The sequence below is a fragment of the Apus apus genome, chromosome 17, assembly GCF_020740795.1.
Source record: "Apus apus isolate bApuApu2 chromosome 17, bApuApu2.pri.cur, whole genome shotgun sequence".
NCBI lineage: Eukaryota > Metazoa > Chordata > Aves > Apodiformes > Apodidae > Apus > Apus apus.
This window is the reverse complement of record NC_067298.1, coordinates 862597-885503: the sequence shown is the minus strand read 5'-3', so window position 1 is coordinate 885503 and position 22907 is coordinate 862597. Positions and strand designations below refer to the sequence as shown.

Sequence of the window (22907 nt, the reverse complement as noted above, 5' to 3'; positions counted from 1 at the left end):
CTGTGCTTGGACACTGGGGTAAGACTGACTCCACAGGCACAGGCAGCAGGTTGTAGGTACTTTAAGTCTGGGTCCTGGTCATAACCATTAAATAACAGCTCAGCTGGTGCTTTTCATGTGCCTTTGCACCCCTGGCAGAGGGTGCAGAGCAGCACCACGGCCACAGAGGATCACCTGTGCACATGGCTTGGTGCTGACTGTGGATCAACCAACAGGCCCTGAGGACTTCTGAACACTCTGCTTTTACCTCTATCTATGTTGAAAACGTCCAGCCAAGCACTGGCAATTCCAGCCTGCTGAAGCAGGAGGTGGATTTCACGGCAGATTCTGCATCTGCCCATTAATACTGAAGAGCCACAGAGGAAGAAGTTTTTCAATAGCAGAAGGAAGAACAGACTGACCTCGTGGATATTTTCTACACAAAGCTTTGGGGAGCTTGGGATTCCTCCCAGAGCTCCCAGTTTGCTCCTTGTGATAAACTGCAGGAGAAGAAGAGTCTGTGGGAGGAGGCTGGGCAAGAGCCTTGCCAGGGAGTGACCCTAACCCTCCTGCCCCACTGCAGAGCCACGAGTGTGCTGGGAGCCCAGAGCTGCTGGGCTTCCCCTCTCCTGGTCCCTGGGAGGGGGGCAGGGATGGAGAGGGCACAGGGAGGGGATGGGGAGGGGATGGAGAGGGCACAGGGAGGGGATGGGGAGGGGATGGAGAGGGGACAGGGAGGGGATGGGTGGGACTCCTTCCCTGCAGCCCCACACACTGTCCATGATGCCCCGGCAGGTCAGTCCCCACCGCAAATACCTTTAGGCACAAACCAGATGTTTTCTAACTGCGAGGCAGAGCTCACCTGGCCAGCAGCTGGTTTCCACCTGCAGCAGGTGGGTGAGGGCTCCCGGAGGGAAGCCGGGTGTAATTCCTTCCCCGGTTGCACATGGGAAAGGGATGCGGATGCTCATGGTGTGTCTGGGTTGAGTAATTCCTCTGGCAAGCGGCCGACGAGTTTGGGAAGTGTGTCATGTGCATCTCTCGCCGCCAGAGCCCCCGAGGGGGCTGCAGAGGGCAGGGCCCGACCCCCCGGGCAGGCAGCGCTGCCCTCGCCCCGCGGCCCCGGCGATGCCAGCACCGACCCTGCGCCGAAAGGAGGGTCCTGCCTCCCCCCCAGGCTGCTGGAGGAAGCCGTCGGGCTCCTCAGTGTCCTCAGGCCAAGGGTGAAGGCTCAGCCAGCCGGGGAGGAGGAGAGCAGGTCTCACTCGGATGTTAGTGACCGTCCTCTGGAGGATGCAGCCGGGCTGCAGGAGGGGAACGCCCACGGAGGAGGCAGAGGGTGGGAGCTGAAGGCACCAGGGTGGGAGGTGGAACACGGCAGGGAGGCTGCAGCAGGGACAAACCAGCACATTCAACTGAGCCCAGTGATTCCACCCGAAACGACCCCGGGAGCAGGGATCAGGGCTGGTCACCGACGCAGAGCAGCTGCCCTGGTGGGATGGGCAGTGTCCCCATCCCCAGTGGCTGCACCTGGGCATGTTCTGGCACCTCCATCCCTGTCCCCGGCCAGCGACAGGGGACCCGGGAGGTCCTGCAGCCTCTGTGGCACAGACAGGAACTGCTGGCACGGAGCACCGGCAATAAAGCGGCGTTTGGAGAGCGCACACAGCAGGCAGAGCCAGGAGTTTCAGCGCTGAGGTCACTTCTGCCGTCCCAGCCCCAGTGTGTCCCAGCCCCGTGCTGGGAGGAGCAGGGACAGAGGGAGGGAGAGCTGGGGGATGCACCAGGCTCCCCCAAACCAATGGAAAAAGGAGGAGAAGGGATCAGAGCAGAGGACGATGTTATTCCACCTGAAAAAGCCCCAAGTCACCTGCACTATGGATACTGGTCCCCTATCCTGGAGGGGTGGCTGAAAGAACCAAATCTCATTAGAAGTAACTAAAGGAGCCCATGGAAGGGAGATGTGATGGCAAACAAACCTGGGTCTCTGTCCTGCAAGGTTCTGTTAATGAGAATCAGAGGATGCAAGTTCAGAAGAAGCAAAAAGGGAGTTTTTGCAGAGTGTAGTTAAGGTGCAACACACCTCGGCACAGGAGCTTGTGCTGGTGGGAGGAGAAGCTCAGAGAAGAGGCATCCATCGAGGTTATTTATCTACAGTCCTGGAAACCCTCTCCAGCTGGAGCAGGCCCTGCCCTGGGACAGAGTGTCCTTGCAGAGATGGTGGTCACGCAGCTCTGCAGCCACCTGCCTCTGGCTGCTTTTGGAGAGTGACGTTATCCTGGGTTATTCCAGGGATCAGCCCAGCCTGGAGCTGCCCCAGCAGCCCCAGCAGCACCAGGCAGCCATGCAGACAGGCTCATCGGCCCCTCCAGACACAGAAGTCTCAGGAGTGAGGAAGCACATTGACACTGAGCACTACAAAAGCTTCCAGGAGCTTTCTCTGCTTCAAATGTTCCTGGAAATGAATAATCGCTTCCTCTGGGAGCCCCTCTGCCCTGAGAAGAGGAGCTCTAGCCTTGAGCTGAAAAAAGCATCCAGACAGTTAGACTTGTCACTGCTCGGGCAGGGCAGGAAGCCAAAGCCATGGCTGGGGTGACACAGCTCAGCCCCTTCCTGGCCAAGCTGCCACAACATCAGTTACACTCCAGGCTCATCCCCAGAAGGCAGATCCGTCCTGCCTGACCCTTCCCCAGGGCTGGGGCCCTTTCCAGATGCCTTTGTGATGTGCAAGAGAGGTGGAACCACTTCCAGAACGTATTGTTTGCAGCCAGAGGTGATAAATCTGTGCAGGGCGAGAGGGATCCAGCAAGGAGATGCCTGGGGAGACCCCTCTGAGGCCGGCACCGCCCAGGCTGGGTCCCTGCTCCTGTCTCAGGATCAGTGTCGTGTCCCAGCGTGAGGAAAATGTGCACTGGGTTATTTGTGTGGTGCAGACATTCCAAACAGAGGGAAAGCACGGTGGGAAGGTGAGCAGCACCACCCTGTCCCTGTGAAAATACTCATGTGAGACAGACACAGTGGTAGCTCTGTTTGGGGAAACTGAGGCATGGAGCAGAAGCAGCCTCATCCCTTAGAAAGGGTCGGTACTGAAGCTGTGATTAAAGCCTGGAGATCTTGTCCCATGGCCAGAGAAAGCTGCAGCTCAAAGAAGCAGAGATGACAATATTCACAGTCCTAAAAAATCCCTTCCAGCCATCACCCTCCTTCCTCCTCCTCCACCTGGTCTGAAGGCCCCCCTGGGCTGGGCTGACAAGAAGGTCTCTGTTCTCCAGGAAGGGCTGGACATATGAAGGTGTCCCCAGCACGTGAACATGTACACATGGCATCAGAGACACCCAAGCCACCCTTGAGAGGTGACACTGCCAGGTCAAGATGACATTTTGTGTGTGTTTGGATATTTTTTCCCTAAATTTGTGCATCTTACTCATTGCTCACACACTTTGCCATGCCTGGATGGTGTGTGTCTCCAGTGCCCCGGGAGCGTTCGGAGCAACACGGTGGGTAATTTCCTGATGTCCTTGTGGCTGGTAAGAAACTGTCACCCCTTCCTGGGTGGCACAGTGGGGAGAGCTGGGGGAGCATGGCAGGGCTCCAGTTGGCAGGGAAAGGTGGCGAGTGACAGGATGAAGAGCACAAATGTCACACTGGTCACTCTACAGGGGAGGAGAGAAAAGAACTGGCCAGAAATTTTGAAAAGCCACAAATTAAAGCCCCCAATTTTTAAAAAGCCACAAAACAGAATGCAAACTTCTGGCAATTGCCACAGACCCTGCCACACAGTGAGGCCAGCTAGAGCCTGAGCTCCCCTGCCAGCCTGGGGTCCTGCTGTCCTCCCTGCAGCCCTGTGACACGGGGAGCAAACCCAGTATCCAAGGAAATAAGGCCAAGGAGCCCATCAGCTTGTGATGCAGAGAGCTGAGGCTGCACTGAGATTCCTAACACATACCAGATAACAAACCAGGTAAGAAGGACTTTGAAATACTGCCAGGTAGTACTGGAGACCGGAGTTTGTTCTTGCACATCAGTTGTCCCATCTAATTCCCCTCCCGTGTCTCTTCAAATCCCACCAAGATTCAGAGGAACAAACAAAAATGCTGGGAAAAAATAAATACAAATAAATACATCACCTTTGGGGAGTTCAGGACAAAAACTTGAACTTTTTCCTCTCTTATTTTAGCTTTTTCCCCCCAAAGGAACAGACAGGCTTCAAAGGCAGCAAACATGGTGTTGATGCACGGGTGGTGCCAGGTGGCCGTGGCCACAAGATGCCACTGCAAGAAATGACACAAAGTGAGGCTGGTGGCTGCAGACTCCACAACAGGTATTTTGCTAATTAGGTCATTAAAAGGCAAAAGGCAGAAACCTGGAATCAGGAATTAGGAGCAGGTTAATGCTCATGAGTGCAAAGTTGAACAGCCCTGCCAGAGCCACCACATCTCTCCAGCGCCCGCCCTGCGTCCCAGCTCTGCCCTCACTGTAATCCTGGTTAAAAGTGATGCCAGAGCCCTCAGTGTCATGACAAGCTCATGTAAGTGCCCGTAGCTTGCAGAAGGGTTCACTGAGGACTGTGTGGGATTATTTGGCCATGCCCAGCTCAACAGGACCTTTCCTTGCTCACAGACACTGAGCCGGAGACGACCTGCACTGAGCTCCTGAGCACCCGCCAGGCCACAGAGCCCTGGGTGCTCCACAGCAGCTCCCAGGGCTCTGATGGCAGCTGCTGTTTTCCAGCTCTGGGAGGGTGTGGGAGCTGCAGGAAAGCTCCAGCAGGCTGGGAAGGGCAGAGGGCAGCCTTCCCAGGGGCTGGGAGAGAGTGCTGGGCAGAACCAGATAAGAGCATCTCCAGGAAATCTGAGTCACTCCCAGCTGTGGGGTGGGATGGGAGGGATGAAAACACTCTTCTCTCAGTGAGGGCTTCAGGCAGCCCCCAGTGTTTCTCCTGGCACATCAAACAACCTCCTGGTGTGCCAGGGAAAGGGGGAAGTCAAGGGCCTGTTTTCCTGTCTGGGACCAATGCAAGCTGTAAACAAGCTGCCACTTTGGGGTGATTTCCTCCCCTCCTCCTTGTGCTGCCTCATTTATTCCCCATAGGACAGATCCCCATGTGAGCCAGCCCACCTCCCTTCTCCTGGGTCATGGCTTGGACTTTTTTCTTTGGAGAGGACAGTGCCAGTATGGGACTCACCACCTCTCCTGGCAGTACCTTCTCCAAAAGACAGGCTGGGAGAAGGTCTAAGAGACATAAACAAGGACCACAGTGTCCATTGGCATGGGCGAGGAGCTTTGTCATCCTTGATGGTTGGTACAGCCTTACTGCTTCAACTTTTTGTCTTCTACCTTGTACATCAATACAAAATCTGTCGTGTTGCCCCACCTGTGGGCAGCACTCAGGATAAAAGGCTCCAGCTGGGTCTCTTCTGTGCTGGTCCAACACAGCAAGTCCACAATGACTTCAACACAACAAGCCCGTGAGGACCTTCCTCACTGTGGAACTCCATAGCCAGGTAAGTCTTCCCCCGAAGAGCCCACCACAGGGAGCAGAGGAAGGGCCTTTCTTGGAAGGTTGGGACATGGCCTGGTTTCTTGGCACGTCCCCAGGGTGCACTGCTGTTGGTGGGAAGGAGATGTGCAGCAAGGAGATGGACAGCTCTGTCTGGAGTAATTAGATATTAAAAATAATACTCTATTCTACTCTAACTGGGGAGAAACAGGCTTTTTTGGGAGGTGACTTATCTTGCCCCGAGCTGGACATCTCAAACCCATTCACTCCTGGGGTGCTGTGACTCCTCAAGTGCCCCCATGTGCCACCTGAGAGGTGCTCATGGCTGCTCCATCGGGTCAAACTGTCAAACCTAGGTGGGCCTGACTTCACTTGCTGTTTTGAATCAAATGCTTCAATTTTAAATTTCATTTAAACCGAACACTCCAGCTGCTCAGGACAGACACTGTCCAACTGCAGCCAGTGCATGTCACACCCCAACACACACACCCTGGCACACACACCCTGACACACACACACACACCCCGACACACCCCCCTGACACACACACACACCCCAACACACACACACCCTGACACACACACACACTCCAACACACACCCCCTGACACACACACACACCCCAGCACACACACCCCCTGACACACACACCCACACACCCGCCCTGACACACACCCCCCCCAAACATCTTGCAGGGCTTCAAGCACCCGCCAGGATTTCACTTTCCATCCCGGATGGCACAGGCAATACAGGATGTGTCCCCTCTGACCCTGAAGGGTCACACAGGTGGCTTTCAGGCCCAGCAACGTTGTAGGACTTGGGATAATTCCCAGGCACATCGGCTCTTCTGCTTCCTCCTGTGTAGCTACAAGATGCTCGCAGCTGGACGTCAGAGGTCCTGCATGCACAGAGCACAGCAGCAGAGCTGGAGAGCTTTGCCAGGAGGGGGCTGAGCTGGAATTTCCTTCAAGTACATATTTAGAGCAGGAGAGACTTGAGCTGTGGAGCTCACAGCTGGATCCAAGGGTGCTCCCAGGAGGCAGAGCTGGGCTGTGCCTGCACACTGCAGATATCCACCCAGCTGGGGCTTGTAAACCTCCATGCCTCTGCCTATCACTGACCAAAGTTCAGGAGCTGCTGGAGTTCAAAAATCCATCAAGTTCATGACAAATCCATGGGAGCTACTCGGGGCATGGCCACCAAACCCCCCTCACTTGGCAGCCCCCAGGGGCCCAGCAGGCAAGGAGCAGAGAGAAGGTCATTTGAAGTTGAAGAGCTGCCTGATGAGCGAGGCAGCAGCCTCTGTCCTGGCTGCCAGGGCTGGAAAAGGTGGAGTCTGGCTTGGCCGGCTGAGCTCATCCCTGCAGCTGGAGACTGACCGAGCTCCCTGAGGAGCTGCTGACAAGCCCAGGGCCCAGCCCAAGTCTTTGCCTCAAAAATCCACCACAGCCACAGCCAAGCTCCAAAATAAATGTGGTGCTGTGAGGAACACACGTGTGTGCACGTGTGTGTGTGTGCACACGTGTGAGCACACCCCAGGGCAGGGAGGGTGTGTTGGGTGTGGGGTGAACATCCTGTCCCTCAGCAAAACCCACCCTGTGATGCTTTTAGTGCCCAGTTAGAATGACAGACTGGTTTGGGTGGGAAGGGACCTTAAAGATAATCAGATCCAACCCCCCTGCACAGACAGGGACACCTCCCACCAGCCCAGGCTGCTCCAAGCCCCATCCAACCTGCCCTTCAACGCTGCCAGGGATGGGGCAGCTACAGCTTCCCTGGGCAACCTGGGCCAGGGTCTCACCACCCTCACACTAAAGAATTTCTTTATAAGATCTCATCTAAATCTCCCCTCTTCCATTTAAGGCCATTACCCCTCATCCCATCACTCCATGTCCTTGCCAAAAGCCCCTCACCAGCTTTCCTGTAGCCCCTTCAGACACTGGAAGCTGCTATAACTAAGCAGGAAAAGCTGCCCAGCTCATCACACCTTCCCTTTCCCCACATATCTCCCTCACCAAAACAGTCCAACAGCAAGCTAAACCCAGAGGGACAGAAAAAATCAGCACCCAAAGCCACCTATTTCCTCCCATTTTGCTTTCAGAGCACCCCAAACACTCCCCTTTCCAATTAGCCCAACTCCTTTAAGCCCTTCTCCTCACTGACAGCGTTTCTGTGCTGTCACAAGTACCAACTCTACGTTTTCTCTTCCCCTCCTGCCCTCTTGTGCTGCTTCATGTGGGCAAAGCATTTCTTGCCTCCATTTGAGCCGTGACCAAAGGAACTACCAGCTTCTCCAATTTCCTTCACAAAGACTTTCCCCTTTCCTCCAGCAAATTTCTCAGACATTAGAGATTTCCAGGTGCCTTTGGGGGTTCATTTTCTCCACGCCAGGTTTCCACAAGTCGACAATATTGATGTTGCTTCTTCTGGTAGCTCTAAATTCCCCCCCAAGCACTTTGACTATCTGATCCTATGTGTGTTCTTTGCCCTTCTCATGGTGTGTCCTGTGCACATCCCATGACAGGAGCCAACCCAGCCACAAAACTCCTGTTAAATGGGTCTCCAGGGAGAGGGTTTGGAGTGAAATCCCAACAGACACGTGCCTTGTGGCAGAGCTTCCCTCACAAGGTTGGATTTGCCTCCCATGATAGCGGCGCTGGTGAGTAAAGCTGCTCAGATCAAGCCCTGCAGGGTTATTTGATCTCTCTCTCTGATCTGAACCAGCTCCATGGAGCAACTCTCCCACCTTCCTGCTTCTCCTGGGCCAGACGCCTTTGCTTTCGTTCCCCTCAGTGATTTGCTTTCCTAGATCACTTCTGAATAGTATCTCCCACTGCCTGGGCTGCCTCTCTGCTCTGATGGGATGTTTCCTTAGATGCCCTCAGTCCAGACAAAGATGTGTCTGCTTGTATTGCTGGTTTATTGCTGGTTTATTGCTGGTTTATTGCTGGCTTCCTTGGCTGAGTTGCTGAGAAAGTGAGTAAGTGGAGCTCCCTTTGCATCCCACACCGTATTCCCACCCTCCTGCATCATTCCAAAAAACGCGGCAGAGCTGGGTTTGTAAACTCAAGTGCAGGAACTCAGAAGTTCCCCTACAGCCCATGGAGGATCACTGTGGAGCAGAGGTGGATCTGCAGCCATGGAGGACCCTGTGCTGGGGGCAGTGAGTGTTCCTGAAGCAGCCCTTGGCTCTGTGGGCAGCCCATCCTGGAGCTGCCTGCTCCTGAGGGACTGCACCTCATGGATGGGGCTTGTCCAGGGATTTGATCTTGTTCTCTTTCTCCTGTTCAATTAAATTATTTATTTTGCTCCTGAAATTGAGTCTGTCCCTATTACCACTGACCATAACTGGGACATGAAGACCTCCCTGCCCCCATCTACATTCCCAGGCCTGAGTGGTACCATCTGGAGCTGAACTGTGACCGTGGCCAGAGCGGCCCCAGTGGCACCACAGGGCTCCTCCTGCTCCAGAGCCTTGCTCAGGCTAAACCTGGAATCTCTGGGAAAGGGCCCTCTCCCAGGAAACGTTCCCAGTGTCACTGGGTGGCTGGTGCATGATGCTGGTGCTGCATGAGGATGTGACCTGATGGGGCTCCTGGGGACACCGTCCATCTCCTCACCCTGGTGCACCTGCCTGCCCTGGGGAGGCCTCTGCTTGGCCACGGGCTGGCCCAGGAGCACCAGTGCTGGCCCTGGGTTGCCCAGTGAGGGCACTGGTTTGCCCATCAGGAGCACTAGCTGGCCCATGGGTGGCACTTGGCTCCCAGGGGTGGCCCTGCCATGCCCAGGGGCCGCACAGAGTTGCCCAGCGTGGGCAGCAGGTTGTCCAGGGCAGGACCAAAGCAGCCATGAGGGAATTCTCTTGCCCAGGGGTGTCACCAGGTTGCCCACCCAGAGCACTGGGTTGCCCAAGGGCTGCGTTCTGTTGCCATAGTGGTTGCAGGGAGTTGCCCAGAACCCTGGGAACCCAGTGCCCGTGGCAACGCTCCCCTGGTCCCTGCCACTGGTGTCACTGCCACTGGTTCCAGCAGGGCAGCCCCAGAGCCCTGGACTGCACCCACACCCCGCAGCCTTGGTCTGTGCTGTAACTGGGAGGGGGGGCTGGAGTGCAGGTATTTCTCTGGTGCCCCCAGTACCTCTGAGATCACCCACGTGCCCAGCCCGGGTGGCCGGGGGCTCCCGCCCTGTGTCCCGGGGGCAGTGTCCCCTGGCACGGCTTGTCCCGAGGGGCTGCACGGGGGGTGTTTCTTTCAGCTGGAGATGCAGGGAAAGGTGCCCATGGGCCCTTCCCAAGGTTTTTCTCCTCCCTTGCTGAGCCCTGTGTCTGTCGGGATAAAAAAGGAGCCATTTCTCTGGGGGGGACCAGGGAAGGCGTCTCCCACCATCCAAGGGCTGTTTCCCAGGGTGAAGGGGCCTGGGAAGGGCAGGGGCAGCTGCTGCTCCCGAGCAGGGGCAGAAGGGCTGAAGGGGCTGGTTTGTGGGACCTGTTGCAGAGGTGACTAACAGGAAAGAAACTGTCCCAAGAGTTTCATGGCTGCAAAAATCAGGCAGCCTCTCTCAGCTTGGCTCACACACACACTGACCAGGGCAGCCCAGGAGGAGCCATGAGGGCTCAGGTCATGGGGCTGCTTGTGTGGGTGCTTCGTTCTGGAATGAAAGGCAGCTTGTTTCATGCCAACAGCCCATTTTTTTAAGAAATACAGTTGATTTTGTGCTGTAACAAATGGGACTTAGCACGTGCTCCATGTCAGACCCCCCTCCCACCCAGAGATCTTAGAATCATAGAATCAGAGGGGTTGGAAGATCATCAAGTCCAGCCCCCCTGCTGCAGCAGGAACACCCAGGGCAGGTCACACAGGAACGTGTCCAGATGGGTCTTGGAAGTCTCCAGAGAAGGAGACTCCACAGCCTCCCTGGGCAGCCTGTCCCAGGGCTCTGTCACCCTCACAGGAAAGAAGTTTTTTCTCACGTTGAGGTGGAACTTCCTGTGCTGTCACTTGGTGCCATTTCCCCTTGTCCTATCCTGTAGCACTCTGGTGTCCTAACCTTCTCCTGGGGCTCTGGGCCAGGCTGGGAGCAGTGGGGACAGGAGGGTGCCAGGGGAAGGACTTGTCCCTGCACCAGAGCTGGCTACAACAGCCACTGGGACTTATTTCTGCCAGTGGGTGACACTGGTGACCTTACAGGAGCTTCATCCCCAGCACCACATGCCCTTGGAGTGTTTGTCCTCAGGTGGGGTGTGCTGGGCTGCCTTTTGGGGGCCTTCTGCCTTGCATTTCTGACACCAATTGCTGATCACCCCCACCTGACAAGAGCAACAGCACCCACAGTGTGTCTGCAGCTCTTATACATTAACAGCATCTCCTGTGTGGTTGTTCCTCCTGGGGCTGCTGCCAGGCTGGTGCTCACGAGTTACTCTGAAGAGACACTGCAGGACAGCTCCTTTCTGAGCACATTTATTTTGCATCAGGTGAGGCACAGACATTTCTCTTCCTTTGCAAGGCAGGAGATGGCTGCTCTTCTTAGTCTGGAAGAGGTGGGGAGGGGTTTCCAATGTGTACATAGGGCTGCAGAGCTCAGCTCACCTCGAGCACTTGATGCCAGTGGAGCTGCTGGGGATGGAGCCCCTGGCCCAGAGCTGGTGCTGGGCTGGCAGCAGCCGTGTGCCCAGAGCTGTCGGGGCTGAACTTGGGAAGAGCAAATGGCACCTGGAGCACAATGGGCCAGCAGGTGGGCTGGGCAGGAGAAACACACGAGCAGCAGAGGATCAGCAAGGGCAGTTTCCCTGGACTGGCAGGCTTCAGGAAAACAAAGGCAGGAGATCTGTCACTGCTGAGCAGCCACGAGCTGTGTGTCTCTGCGTGGCAAGGCCCAAGGCTGGACACCAACCAAAGCCAAATCCTGATCTGCACGCGTGCTGGGGATGCTGTCAGGATTTGGGGTTTGCTGTGCAGAGGTGCAGGGCTGTGCAGGGGTGTGTGGGTGCCTCGGCACGATCAGCTGCATGTGGTGCTGTCAGAAGGAGCGTGGGAGCAGGAGCTGACTGAGGGCAGGTGTCTTCTTCTGTCTCCTCTCTGCAGGACACCCGCCTGAGATGCAGCCTTCAAGGATGGGGCTGGTTGGCTCTCCCTTGCCGGCCACGTTTGCCCATCCCAGATCCAGACTCACCACGTTCCTGCCTCCCATCCACACCATGGCTTACAGCTACAAGACCCCTTCCCCTCCCTGCCCCCTGCCGCACAGCTCCAGGCTTCCCTGGGAGCCCAGCGCCTACTATAAAGCCGCTGCCACCAACCCAACCTTGGCTCCCTTCTTCAGCCACTCCCAGGGATCACCCTCCTGCACGAGGCTTCCTCCCATTGCCAACAGAACCACCCTCTGCACCCGCTACACGCCTGACGACTGGTACCAGTCCAACCTGAGCAGCTACAGGGAGGCCGAGACGTCCCGGCGGGATGCGGAGAACCTGAGAGACGACACCTCCTGCTTGGTCCACGACAAATACCAGCAGACAAGGGAAAACCAGCAGGAGAGCACCAAAAACCTGGGAGAGCGAGTCCAAGATATTGGATTTTGGAAGTCAGAGCTGTGCTGTGAGCTGGACAAGATGATCGGGGAGACCAGCGCGCTCATGGACGTGAAGAAAGGGCTGGAACGAGCCCTGGCCCAGTCGGAGGTCCCTCTCCAGGTCAGCCCCGTGTCAGACTGTGGCCTGTGCTGAACCACCTGAAGCCTCCAAAGCCTCTCCCTGTGTCCGTGCAACTCCCCGAGGCCTAGAGAGCTTTTGGGAAGGGGCCGTGAGTTCAGTTAGTGACCACAAATCCCTGCCCATCTGCTGCATCCCCCACCAGCTCACGCTGAGCTCACCAGAACCGTGCTTGCTTAGCCAAGGATTTCTAGAAATGTCCACAATCCTGGTTTTGGAGGCAGGAGCTCACGCCTTACTATGAGAGTCTGGCGAGGAGAGCACCAGGGGTGGCTCAGGTCCCCGTGTTCAGCTGTCATGGAGCCAGGGACACGTTGCTCCCTCGAGCTGATTTAACGCTGACGTGGCAGCCGGGCTAGACCAGCTGCCCTGCTGCTTCTCTCCCTGCTGCCATCTCTGTGCCCACCTCCCCTTCCTTCTCCTGCACAACTTGGGATGGGGACCGTCCCCCCAGGGAAGCCTGTCCCTCAGCCAGCAGCGGTGGCGTGTCCCCAACAGGTCGCTCAGGAGTGCCTGCTGCACCGGGAGAAGAGGCTGGGCATCGACCTGGTGCGCGACGAGGTGGAGGAGCAGCTCCTGGCAGTAAGTCGGGCACCTCAGGACGTGCCTCGGAGTTGGTTTTGCCTCAACGGGCCTCAGCAGGTTTTGCAGCCTTGCTCCCTGACCGGCAGGTGTGACACAGCAGGATCCCGTGTCCCTCTCTCGGGCAGGTTGTGGGGCTGTCCTGCCTTTCCGAGCCCCGAGGGAGCAGGGTCTGTGTGTTGGGAGCAAAGAGGGCAGATCTGGGGCTGGGGGGGCGAGATGCTGCTGGGGCAGGGAGCCCCCAGGCCCGCTGATACCAGGTCAGGATCTGTCCCTGCCCAGGCAGTGGGACCCACCAGCCGTGGTGCTGGTGTCAAGCTGCAGCAGTATTTGTCACCCCCAGAAGGGAAGGCAGAGGCCGGGGCTGGGGCTGCAGCTCCTCCTGTCCCCTCCCTGAGCACAGGCTCAGCGGGCGGCTGGGGACACGGCCCTCGCTGCGGGGTGCCTGGGGCAGAGGGACAAGCAGGCAGGTTCTTGGAGGGGCTGAGGGGACGAGGGAGACCAGGAGGATGGAGTGTGGACACGCAGGGGTCGTGCTTTCCTTTGCCCAGGAAGTGGAGGTCATCAGGTCCTGCCAGGAGAGGATGCGGCGGAGCCTGGAGAAGGCGAAAGGCCAGCTCTGGTGAGGAGCAGCTGCTCATCTCCCGCCCAGGGCGGGTGGGCTCCTGCAGGGGTGATGAAAAGCCCCAGCAGACCCCCCTGTACCTCTCCCTGCAGGGGTCAAGCCCTGCAGGCTCCCTGGGAAGGGGCAGGGATTGCTGGGAGCTGCGGGAGCGGGATGGGGAGGAAGCCGATCCCCCCGACAGCCCCGGGGACGCGGCTCTTGGTGTGTTGAAGGTCCAACAGGGCGGCCCAGCACGAGGTGGAGAGGGACCTGGCCAACAAGCAGACAGCCCACAGCATCGACCAGAAGTGCCACCAGCTGAGGAACACCTCCGATGGCATCAGCTACTACCGAGGGGTGGAGCAGGTCGATGCCACGTGAGTGCAGGTCGAGCTGTCCCGGGGTGCAGGGCCTGTCCCTGCCAGGAGCTGCTGTCCCCAGCCAGCCCAAAGCTCGTGTCTCCGCGTGGCACGTCCATCCCGCCCGAGACACCCACCTCGGAGGGGCCGTTGCTCTGCAGTGACCACCGAGGGAGCACAACCCTCTGCTTCCAGCTGGGTGCCCAACATCCCGAGGGGGAAAGTGAGCCCCACCTCAGGACAGGCTCTGTCAGAGCTCAGAGATCAGCCTGGACGTGGTTCAGTTCAGCACCTCTAGCAGCTCCTGAAGGTGACACATCTCTTCAAAGCTGTGTCAGTGCTTGGCTGAGTGCTCTTCGTCCACATCACGTCTGGGGGTTCCCTCCTGCATGGAGAGGGCCTGGCACAGAGCCCAAGTGGCACAGAAGAGCAAGGAACAGAGCAGTGTGGTCCTGGGACAGAGTTCAGCTGCTGTTGGGTGCCAGGAATTTGGCTTTGGCTCTTCAGGGCATGACCCAAAGCAGCACTTGCAGAGATAGGGCCCAAGGGGGAAAAAGCTGAGGGAATAAATCTGCTGGTGGCACAGACACCCGCGGGTTCGGGGGGCACAGGTTGATGCCGTTTTCCTAGTGCTGGAGTAATTATTCACAGCAGAGCTCAGACATGTTGAAACAGGTACGTGACTTGCAAAGGATTGACCCAGAAATTCAGAGGGGAGTGAAATGTGCTGAGGATCAGCGTGTTTTAAATGGAGCTCGTGTGGCAACTCGGCCTTTTGTTGCCCTTGTTCTGGACGAGAGCACAGGCATGAACTTCATCCTGAGTGCACAGACAGGGGATGGAGTTTATCTCCTGCCCCTTCACTTGGGTGGGAAACTGGGATCAGGTGTGAGCAAAAGGCAGTGACCACAGCCTGTGGGTGGTGGGGATGCTGGGAATCACTGGGCACTGAGCTGCCTCCAACGGGGACATTTGGGCTCCGAGTAAAACCTCCCTTTTTCTGGGGAACCTGGTGTCTGAGCTTTCGTAAGGATCTCAGGTGTCTTCATGGACATGACATGGGTTGGTAAGTGCTGCTGAGCAAACGGTGTCCAGATGTTTCACTTTCCTGGGGCCAAATTAGCAGCATAGATTGACTCTACGTTTCATCCGCGCCGCTCCCTGGCAGGGTCCATCCCTGCCCAGCTCCAGCTCCAGCAGCACGGCCTGACTGGGGCCTCTCCTGTCCCCTCAGGATCTCGGTGCCAGAGTCGTGGGCCAAGTTCACAGATGCCAACATCCTCCTGTCCCAGAGGGAGCGGGCGGCCTCCGCCAAGCTGCGGGACGACATCCAGACCCTGCTGGAGGTGACGAGCAACCAGATGTGGCACCAGTTCAACCAGGCCAACGTTGCCTTCACCAACCGTGTGGCAGAGACCACCAATGCCAAGAGCAAGATCCAGACCCACCTGGCCAAGGTAGCCCCGACCCCTCCCTTTGGCTGGGACCTTCACTTCCTGGTGATGACAACACCCTCCTGGCCCCAGCAGAGGGACAGTGGCCACAGGAAGCTGCTTATGGCTTAGTTTTCTGTTTGAAACTCAGAGAACTGGGGACTTTCTTTCTGGAAGGGGATGAGCTGGCACTGTAGCTCCATCTCAAGGGAGACTCTGTTTTTCTGGTGCATCCCAGCACAGGGGATTTCGCAGGAGGTGCCAGTGCTGGTTGCATCTCCTGGTAGATCCTCCAGAAGTTCTGGCTGCCCTGCAGAGAGACTCTGCTGGGGTTTGGTGCCTGCAGGGGGTTGGCAGACTTGGTTCTCCTCCCAGGACCTGCTGCCAGGGCCAGTGCTCTGTCTTGGCTGCACGAGCACCCGTGTCTTGGCCAAGCAGAGGAAGTGGAGGTCAGTGCTGGGCACCACTCTGGGACTGGTGGGTCCCAGGGGAAGCTGCAAAGTGCTGGACATGGGACTGATGACCTGAGTGGAGGCTGGGCTGGCAGCTCTGCGGGCTGGGGCCACGTCCTCAGACGAGGACCCATTCAGAACCTTCCCCCAGTAGCTGCCTTTGATGGAGGATCAGTTCCTGCAAGCAGTGATTTTGGGAAGCTGGTGATTCAACAGATCTGTCACTGCTCCAAAGCCTCCTCTGCTGTGACAGCAACAGCAAAGAGAGGCTTTTCCTGGAGGAGAAATTGCTGCAGGGTCTGTGTCTCCACATGTGGCAGGGACAGTGGCCTGAGCCCAGGCTGCGCTTGTGGAACTTGGTCTTTCCTGCAGGGAATGTTGTGGTCACTTGAGAACGTGTTTTTTAATTGATGCACGTGTTTCTTTTTGCACCAGACACTGCAGGAGATCTTCCAAACTGAGATGAGCATAGAGACCATCCGAAAATGCATCCGAGACCACGATCCTGCGCTCAGAGTGGCCCAGACCCGGCTGGAGAAGCGCACCCGGAGACCCGACGTGGAGCTGTGCCGGGACAACCCCCAGCTCTGGTGAGGCAGGAGCACAGGGCTGGGGGGCCTTGAGGAGTCCCTGGGGGGAGTGCTCAGGACCATCCCAGGAGGGCAAAATTGGTCTTGATTTGTTTCCCTAACGACCCCTTCCATGAACGTGCTGATAGAACCAGCAGCTAGGAGCAGGTGTCCCCGTGGTGGGTGCAGAGAGCTCTGCCCCTTGCCTGGGCTCAGCCTGGTGACACCCCCGGGCTGGACTTTTCCCTGGGCCTCCCCATGAGGGCTGGAGGGGTCTGCCCTCGGCTTGCCCATCCCTGCCAGGAACGGGGGGTCCAGTTAGGCTGAGCCCAGGGATGGGGGAAACCCTGAGCCCAAGGGGCCCGTCAGCAGCACCTGCTGGACACCACCCCTGAGGGGGCTGTTAACGGGGGTTCCTGCTCTTTTCCAGCCTGGTCAACGAGGTCTATGAACTTGACAAGACAATCCAGACCCTCCAGCAGCAGCTGAGAGACAGCCAGGACAGGCTGCAAGTGCTGGTTCGCACCAGGGCAGCCCTGGAGCACGACCTGGCCATCAAAGCCAACTCCCTGTACATCGACCAGGAGAAGTGTCTGGGGATGAGGAAGAGCTTCCCCAGCACCGCGCGGCTGCCGGGCTGTGATTAGACTGGGACCAGCCCCAGGCACGGGACCTGTTGGGGGAGGCATCCCCAGTTTTCCTCAGAGCCTCTCCCAGTTTTCCTCAGACCCCCTCCCAGTTTTCCTATGACCCCCTTCCCTGTTTTCCTCAGACCCATTCCCTGTTTCCCCAAGATACCTTAAATGTACCTGATTAGACTTTCGCTTCCCAACCAATGCTCTGATGAGTAATTAAATGATCCCTTGGTGTGTCACCTGCTCTACTGGGATTATTTTTCCCTTGGGTGTTTCTCTCTCTGGCTGCCAGAGAGAAGCTGAGAGTGAGAGTGAATCCACCCACGGGGGTTCCTTCCTACCCCTTCAGGCTGTGACTTTAGGAGGAAAACTGCCGTGTCTTCTTCCTTGAGCCTGTCTGATGTGGAAAGAGCACAAGGGGAAGGAAAGCTCATTGTCAGGGTAATGAGCTGGTGAGCTCCATCAAGTGAAAAACAAAAGGCAGGCCGGGTGTTTCAGAAGCAGCCAAGGCTGCAGCACATTTTCCTCTCCAAGGCCTTCACTTGGCAAAGGGCCATAGGAAACCTGGGAAAGTTTTCTTCCCAAAGAAACCTGCCTTTGCCCAACCAGGTTCACATGGGCCAAGGTGTAGCCAGGCAGCTACAGCCCAGCTCCCTGCAGGCTCCTCACCCCAGCCATGGTGTCCATCAGCCAGGTCCTGCCCACTGCCATTAGTGGGATTTTTTGCAGAAATATTTGGAGGATGACTGCTCTTCCTACAAATGCTCATACTGGCTTGCCAACTTGGATGCAGATGTAAAATCCTGCCTTAGTCATTCAGACTCTCATTTTAACAGACTTTTTGACTCGAGTACACTCATTTTAACATGTGCTTAATACAAAGTGATTAAGCAAGGAGGGGGTGATTCATAAATAAGCTTGGTTTGCCTGAAAGCAGAGGTTTGATTTATAGTTCAGCTATAGGTGAGTTTTATGCCTGAGAGACTTTTAATTTCAAGGGCTCAGTAATGTGGAGAGTTTGGCTCTGGTATGGGGCTCTGGTTTCCCTCTGTGAAAGGATCTCACTCAGCTGAGGGTAAAAAGTAGGGTAACTGGTCACTGCACTGTTCCCTCCCCCGTGGGAATCAGGATACCTGCTGCTGCAGCCTGTTTTGAGGGACCAGTCAGGTGGGACATGCCTGAGCTCTCAAGTTGTCATTTCTTTCAGAGACAAAGGTCCCCTGCTCCTTGTCAAGCCTTGAAGTCACTTTTTTTCCAAAAAGATCAACCCTGAGGAAAGACGAGTCTGAATCTTTACTGTTGATACAAACCAATGTGGCAAACAGAAAGTCCTGTGATCCTTGCAGGCTCCTTCCTCCTGCCCGAGTAATCAAGGATCCCTTTCTGCTCTGGCCACGACTCATCTTTACCTCCAGTGTCTGTGGGGTGCCCGTGTGCCTTGTGCAGGATGTGCCCCAGGGTCAGGAGGTGCTGACAGTTTGGGCACAGGGCAGCCTGCCTTCAGCTTCGAGAAGGGATTTTCTTTCTCTTGCTGGCACTGTCCTGTGGCCCCACAGGTTGTCCTGTAGGACGTGTCCACCAAGCTCCAGGTCTCAGCCTCCTCTGCAGTCTTCATCTTGTTGCCTGCAGCAGCTAAAGCAGCTGTAAGCTGGGGACTGTCCCTGGTGGCCATCATCTGATGGTTAAGGTGCTGGTGAGGACATGACAGGGGGATCCAACACATGGGGATCATGGATAGAGAAGGTCCCAGGCTCCTCTCCAGCCACTTTAGATCTACACCAGCAGATACATCAGCCCAGCCCGGGGCTTGCAGCTCCTTCCCAACTCCTGGGTGACTCCAGGCCCTTCCCCAAGGCTCCAGGTACCATCACTGCCAATACCCAACATTGCTAACACTCAGCAAGGCCAGGTGCTGCAGGAGGGGCAGCAACCTGCTCCTGGGCTGGCAGAAAAAGGATGGCAAGCTTGCCAAGTCCTCTGGAGATAATGGAGGGTCACACCAGCGAGAAGGAGAGACCTCAAATGTGAGCCTAAAGACCAAGAATTCAGGGTTCCCCCTATTGCTGCAGTGGTGGGAGGAGGGCAGAGCAATGCTGTTTTCATCAGTGCTGGTATCCACAGCCACCAGGGCACAGGGGGGGAAAGAGTTGCTTCCTACTTTTGAGAAAAATAAAAAACCCCAATTCCTGCTGAGCCCAACCCGTGTTACACACACCCCTACGTGTGGCCCCCCACATGGAGAGGGTCAGAGCAAGCAGCAGCCACAAGAGACGTGTGGGTCAGTGTCTGCCATGCTGGAGAAGGGTGAGGATGAGGAGGATGAGGAAGAGGCAGCTCTGCATGGATGGGAACGGCAGCTGTGTGAGGCTGCTGTGTGCAAACCACGGTTCTGTCTCATAAAAATGCAATCCAAGGCCCCAGAAAACAGGTTGCTTGTTTTGTGGATACCCTAAAATCACGTGAGGACACTTCAAGGTCTCACGGGAGCGAGGGTAGGGAAAAGCAGCTGAATGTAATGACAGGCCCTGTTGATGTATCTGAGGCCAGAAACTCAGATGCTGCCAAAAATAACACTGGGGATGTTTGTACTCGACGTGTCTCGGTGAGACCACCCGAGCAGAGGGGCCTAAAGGTTTGCTGGGAGCAAGAGGGATGAGGAACAACTGCAAAACCAGGTCATGGTGGATTTGGGAGTTCACGGGTAGAACTGGCCATGGCAGGGGAATATAACAAGGGATGGGGGAGTTGAAGCACTGAAATGCCACTGAGCAGGTGACAGCTATTCCTCACCCCCTCAAAACCAGCCAGACCCAGTGCTGTGAGTGGGAGGCTTGGGCAGGACCTGAGGCAGCCAGGTCCTTCCCAGGGGCCTTTCCAAGTCAAGCTGAATCCAGCACAAAAAAAAGATGGGGGTTGATCTGTTTTGCTTTGTACTGGACCTGCAGGATGTTGCTGCACCTCCCTGGTCTGGGGACTACTACCTGGCAACCCCTAGTGCCAAGTTGTCCTGTTCCCTGTGTCACATCATCCCAAAATGTCATCCTTTGAATGGCAGAGAAAGCCTTTAACTATTGCTTCAAAGCACCAACCATCAGCAGTTGGGCCTGGGAGCAGCAGACATTTTTATTGTGGTTTCCAATAGTTAAACCTGACAGCTCCAACTAAAACTGATGGTAAAATTCCCTCCTGGATTCTGGAAGCAAAACTAAGGCAAAACAGTTTGTTTCTGCCAACCTGGGCAGGTGCCAGACTGAATGCTGGTGGATGTGGAGCAGCCCTGCTCAGCTTTACGTGCCCCCACTCAAATCCTTGCCACGGTGCTTGGGATCCAGAGTTGTGCTCCAAGTTAATGAACCAGCAGCAGGAACTGCTACACCCCAAACCTACACCCACGGTGCTGGCTCCAGGGAGCATCCAGCCCACACCCCAGGGAGCAGTGCAGTGGGGTGAAACCTGCCCCCTGACACACAGGCACCTGCTGCTGGGCACAGGCCTGAACTGCATTTATTTAAACCAGAGTTTATGCCCCAAACTCGGGACAGTCCCAAGTTCCCTTTGAGGAGACAACCCACCCAGCTGGTCTCACACACCCCCCCAGCTGGGAATGAATTTGCTCTGTACTTACTTTTTCCAACCCCAGCAGTTGTTTCCACCACCCCACAACATCAGGGTGGTTAAATCATGGTTCCTGTCACACCCCGCTCAGCCCCAGGCAGCTCGGAGGGAGGGCTACGGGAGGAGAGGTGGCTTTGGGGATTGTTTTCCTCTTTGTCACCCCTCTGCGAGGCACGGGAGGACATGGGGGTCACGGCCAGGAACGTGACACCCTTCCCACCACAGCCCCATGGGGCTGGCAGGTTGTTCCTGCTGCTTCTCAAGGGGCAGGATCGACCCTTGGAGGCGTTTCCAACAAGCCCGCCCAGAAAACGTTCCTTGCTCCAATAAATGGATGGATGGATGGATGGATGGATGGATAGATAGATAGATAGATAGATAGATAGATAGATAGATAGATAGATAGATAGATAGATAGATAGATAGATGGATGGATGTACCTTTAAAAAGCCAGCGCAAGGGCTCCCTCTGCCGCCACACGGGCTTAGAGAGGGAGGAACGGTCTGAACCAGAGAATCTCAGACTGGTCTGGGTGTGAAGGGACCCTAAAGATCATCTAGATCCAACCCCCTGCCTGTTGGCTGATGCTGCCCTTACACACACGGGTCACAGGGGATGAAGAGGTTTTGTCCAGGTGATCACAGGCCGGGTGCTAATGAAAAGCCTGGCGTGATGTCCCCTAAAGGCTGCCCACTCAGAAGCAGCCCAGGGGGATTTCAGGTGAGGTTTGGGGGGGATTCCACAGGTGGGACTGGGCACCTCCCACAGTGGGCTCTGGGCTGCAGGGAACTGGGTGTGGAAGTTCCTGAGACCGGAGACAATTCTGGTGGGCGATTCAAATTCCTTCTGTAACAGGGTCCAGATGTGAGGGAGGGCTCCAACAAAAGCAAAAGACAATCCTGCTACTAGTTAAAAGTAACTTCTATGGAGTTTTAAACCTTTCAGCAGAGGGGATGGATGGATGACAAGCATGAAAGGTCCTGCAGGGACAGAGGATCTATCCAGTGGGGGAGCAGTCACACAAACTGTAAAAAAAGGGCAGGACTCGACCTGGGTACACTCAGTAGGAAATCCTGAGTAACAACTAAACTCTAATCTGGAAACATCACAGTAGACAAGAGCAAGTGACTATGTCCTGTGGCAGCAAAGCTGAATGACTCATGTGCTCCAGTGGTTACTATGGAGCTGTTTACACATTGCTTTGTGACTTAAAAAAAAAAGAGAGAGAAAAAAATTCAAAGAACTCACCCAAAATTAACTACATAGAGGGAGGTTTGTGGAAGCTGGCAACACAGAGAGAAATAACTCAGGAGGTTTCCAGAAGGAGTCCAAAGGGCTCAAGGATGAACCCACCAAGCCACTAATCCCCAGACAAACTGACTGCTTCTCCTGTGCTAGATGGGTGGAAGGTGGTAAGTATGATACTGGGGGTTTGGGGATTTTTTAAGGATTCTGGGAAGAATATGAGGAACAACAAACCAGAAAATCCAATTCCTACATTGAGCCAACTGTCCAGACTTCTACACCCCAGGATTCACAGAGATAAGAAGCAGCTGGAGAGCATCAAAGTGGATTTTGCTGAGGGGAGTCCCACCTGGCAAGTATTAAAGTTCTGTGAAATGTGTAGCAAGCAGCTGGAGGATGTGATGATCTGGCACTAAGAGCCATTAATTGGATAATTTACAAATTAATAGTGCTCCCAGCTGTGTCTTGAAGCTGTGGGAGGCCTCTGTGCAAGGCTTGGTGCATTTGCACTGGTTTTGCTCCTTGTTACCCATCTTGAGAAACAGGAGCAACTCCTCTCAGCCCTTCTGAGTATCACTGGAAGACCATGTGCTGCTTGTCCCAGTAAAGTATCAGGCTCAGAGCTGGGATTCACTCAAAACGTGTAAATGTATTAAAAATAGTGTCACAGCCCCAGGCTTCCTTGCTCCTTCTCACACTGACTTGCTTTCCTTGCCAGACATCAAAGCACCCTTCAGTCCTTGCAGAGCACTGGAGTCATCCTCAGCCCTGCCAGGATAAGAAAATAAAGAGCCTTGGAAGAGCTAAGAATCCCACATCTCCCCACATCCCAGTTCTTCTCTTGAGGTCAAATTTATCAACCAACTCCTTACAAAGGTCCTGCTGGACATGTCTACCCCAACAAAACCATTGACCTTGCTGGGACACACCCTGGCAAACAGCAACCCCTGTCCTGGGGGATGCTAACTCCTCCTGGCACTGTAGCATGAGCTGGTGGCTTCTGAGATGAGAGACCTTGGATCTTCAGCACACTGATCCAGCAGGATCCCAACAGCAGCCTGAGTCTGTCTGGGGATTTCAAACCCCATTTTTAAGGCAATACCCAGCATCCCTCTGTGAACACAGAACACCCCTGGCCTCCCCTTCCCTCAACCAATGGGCACCAAATTAAGTTGGAATCAGGTTCCATATAAAAAAGATGTGAAGCATCTTTCTACACCCAGCGTGAA

At 55.7% G+C, this 22907-nt stretch overlaps 1 protein-coding gene across 1 annotated transcript; it reads left to right on the top strand.

The window, feature by feature from the left end:
• Window positions 1-11587: 11587 nt before the first annotated feature.
• On the top strand, window positions 11588-16830 carry LOC127391710 (tektin-3-like). Its single transcript, XM_051634782.1, has 7 exons — window positions 11588-12166; window positions 12683-12766; window positions 13318-13388; window positions 13604-13747; window positions 14964-15186; window positions 16050-16204; window positions 16614-16830. Exons 1-7 carry the CDS (start codon window positions 11588-11590, stop codon window positions 16828-16830), a joined length of 1473 nt encoding a protein of 490 aa, XP_051490742.1.
• The last annotated feature ends 6077 nt before the right edge of the window (window positions 16831-22907 follow it).

Coding starts and splice junctions, on each gene's coding strand:
- LOC127391710 (XM_051634782.1), top strand. CDS start 11,588: ATGGGGCTGGTTGGCTCTCCCTTGCCGGCCACGTTTGCCCATCCCAGA. Junction 12,167..12,682: donor AGTCGGAGGTCCCTCTCCAG/GTCAGCCCCGTG, acceptor TGTCCCCAACAG/GTCGCTCAGGAGTGCCTGCT. Junction 12,767..13,317: donor TGGAGGAGCAGCTCCTGGCA/GTAAGTCGGGCA, acceptor TCCTTTGCCCAG/GAAGTGGAGGTCATCAGGTC.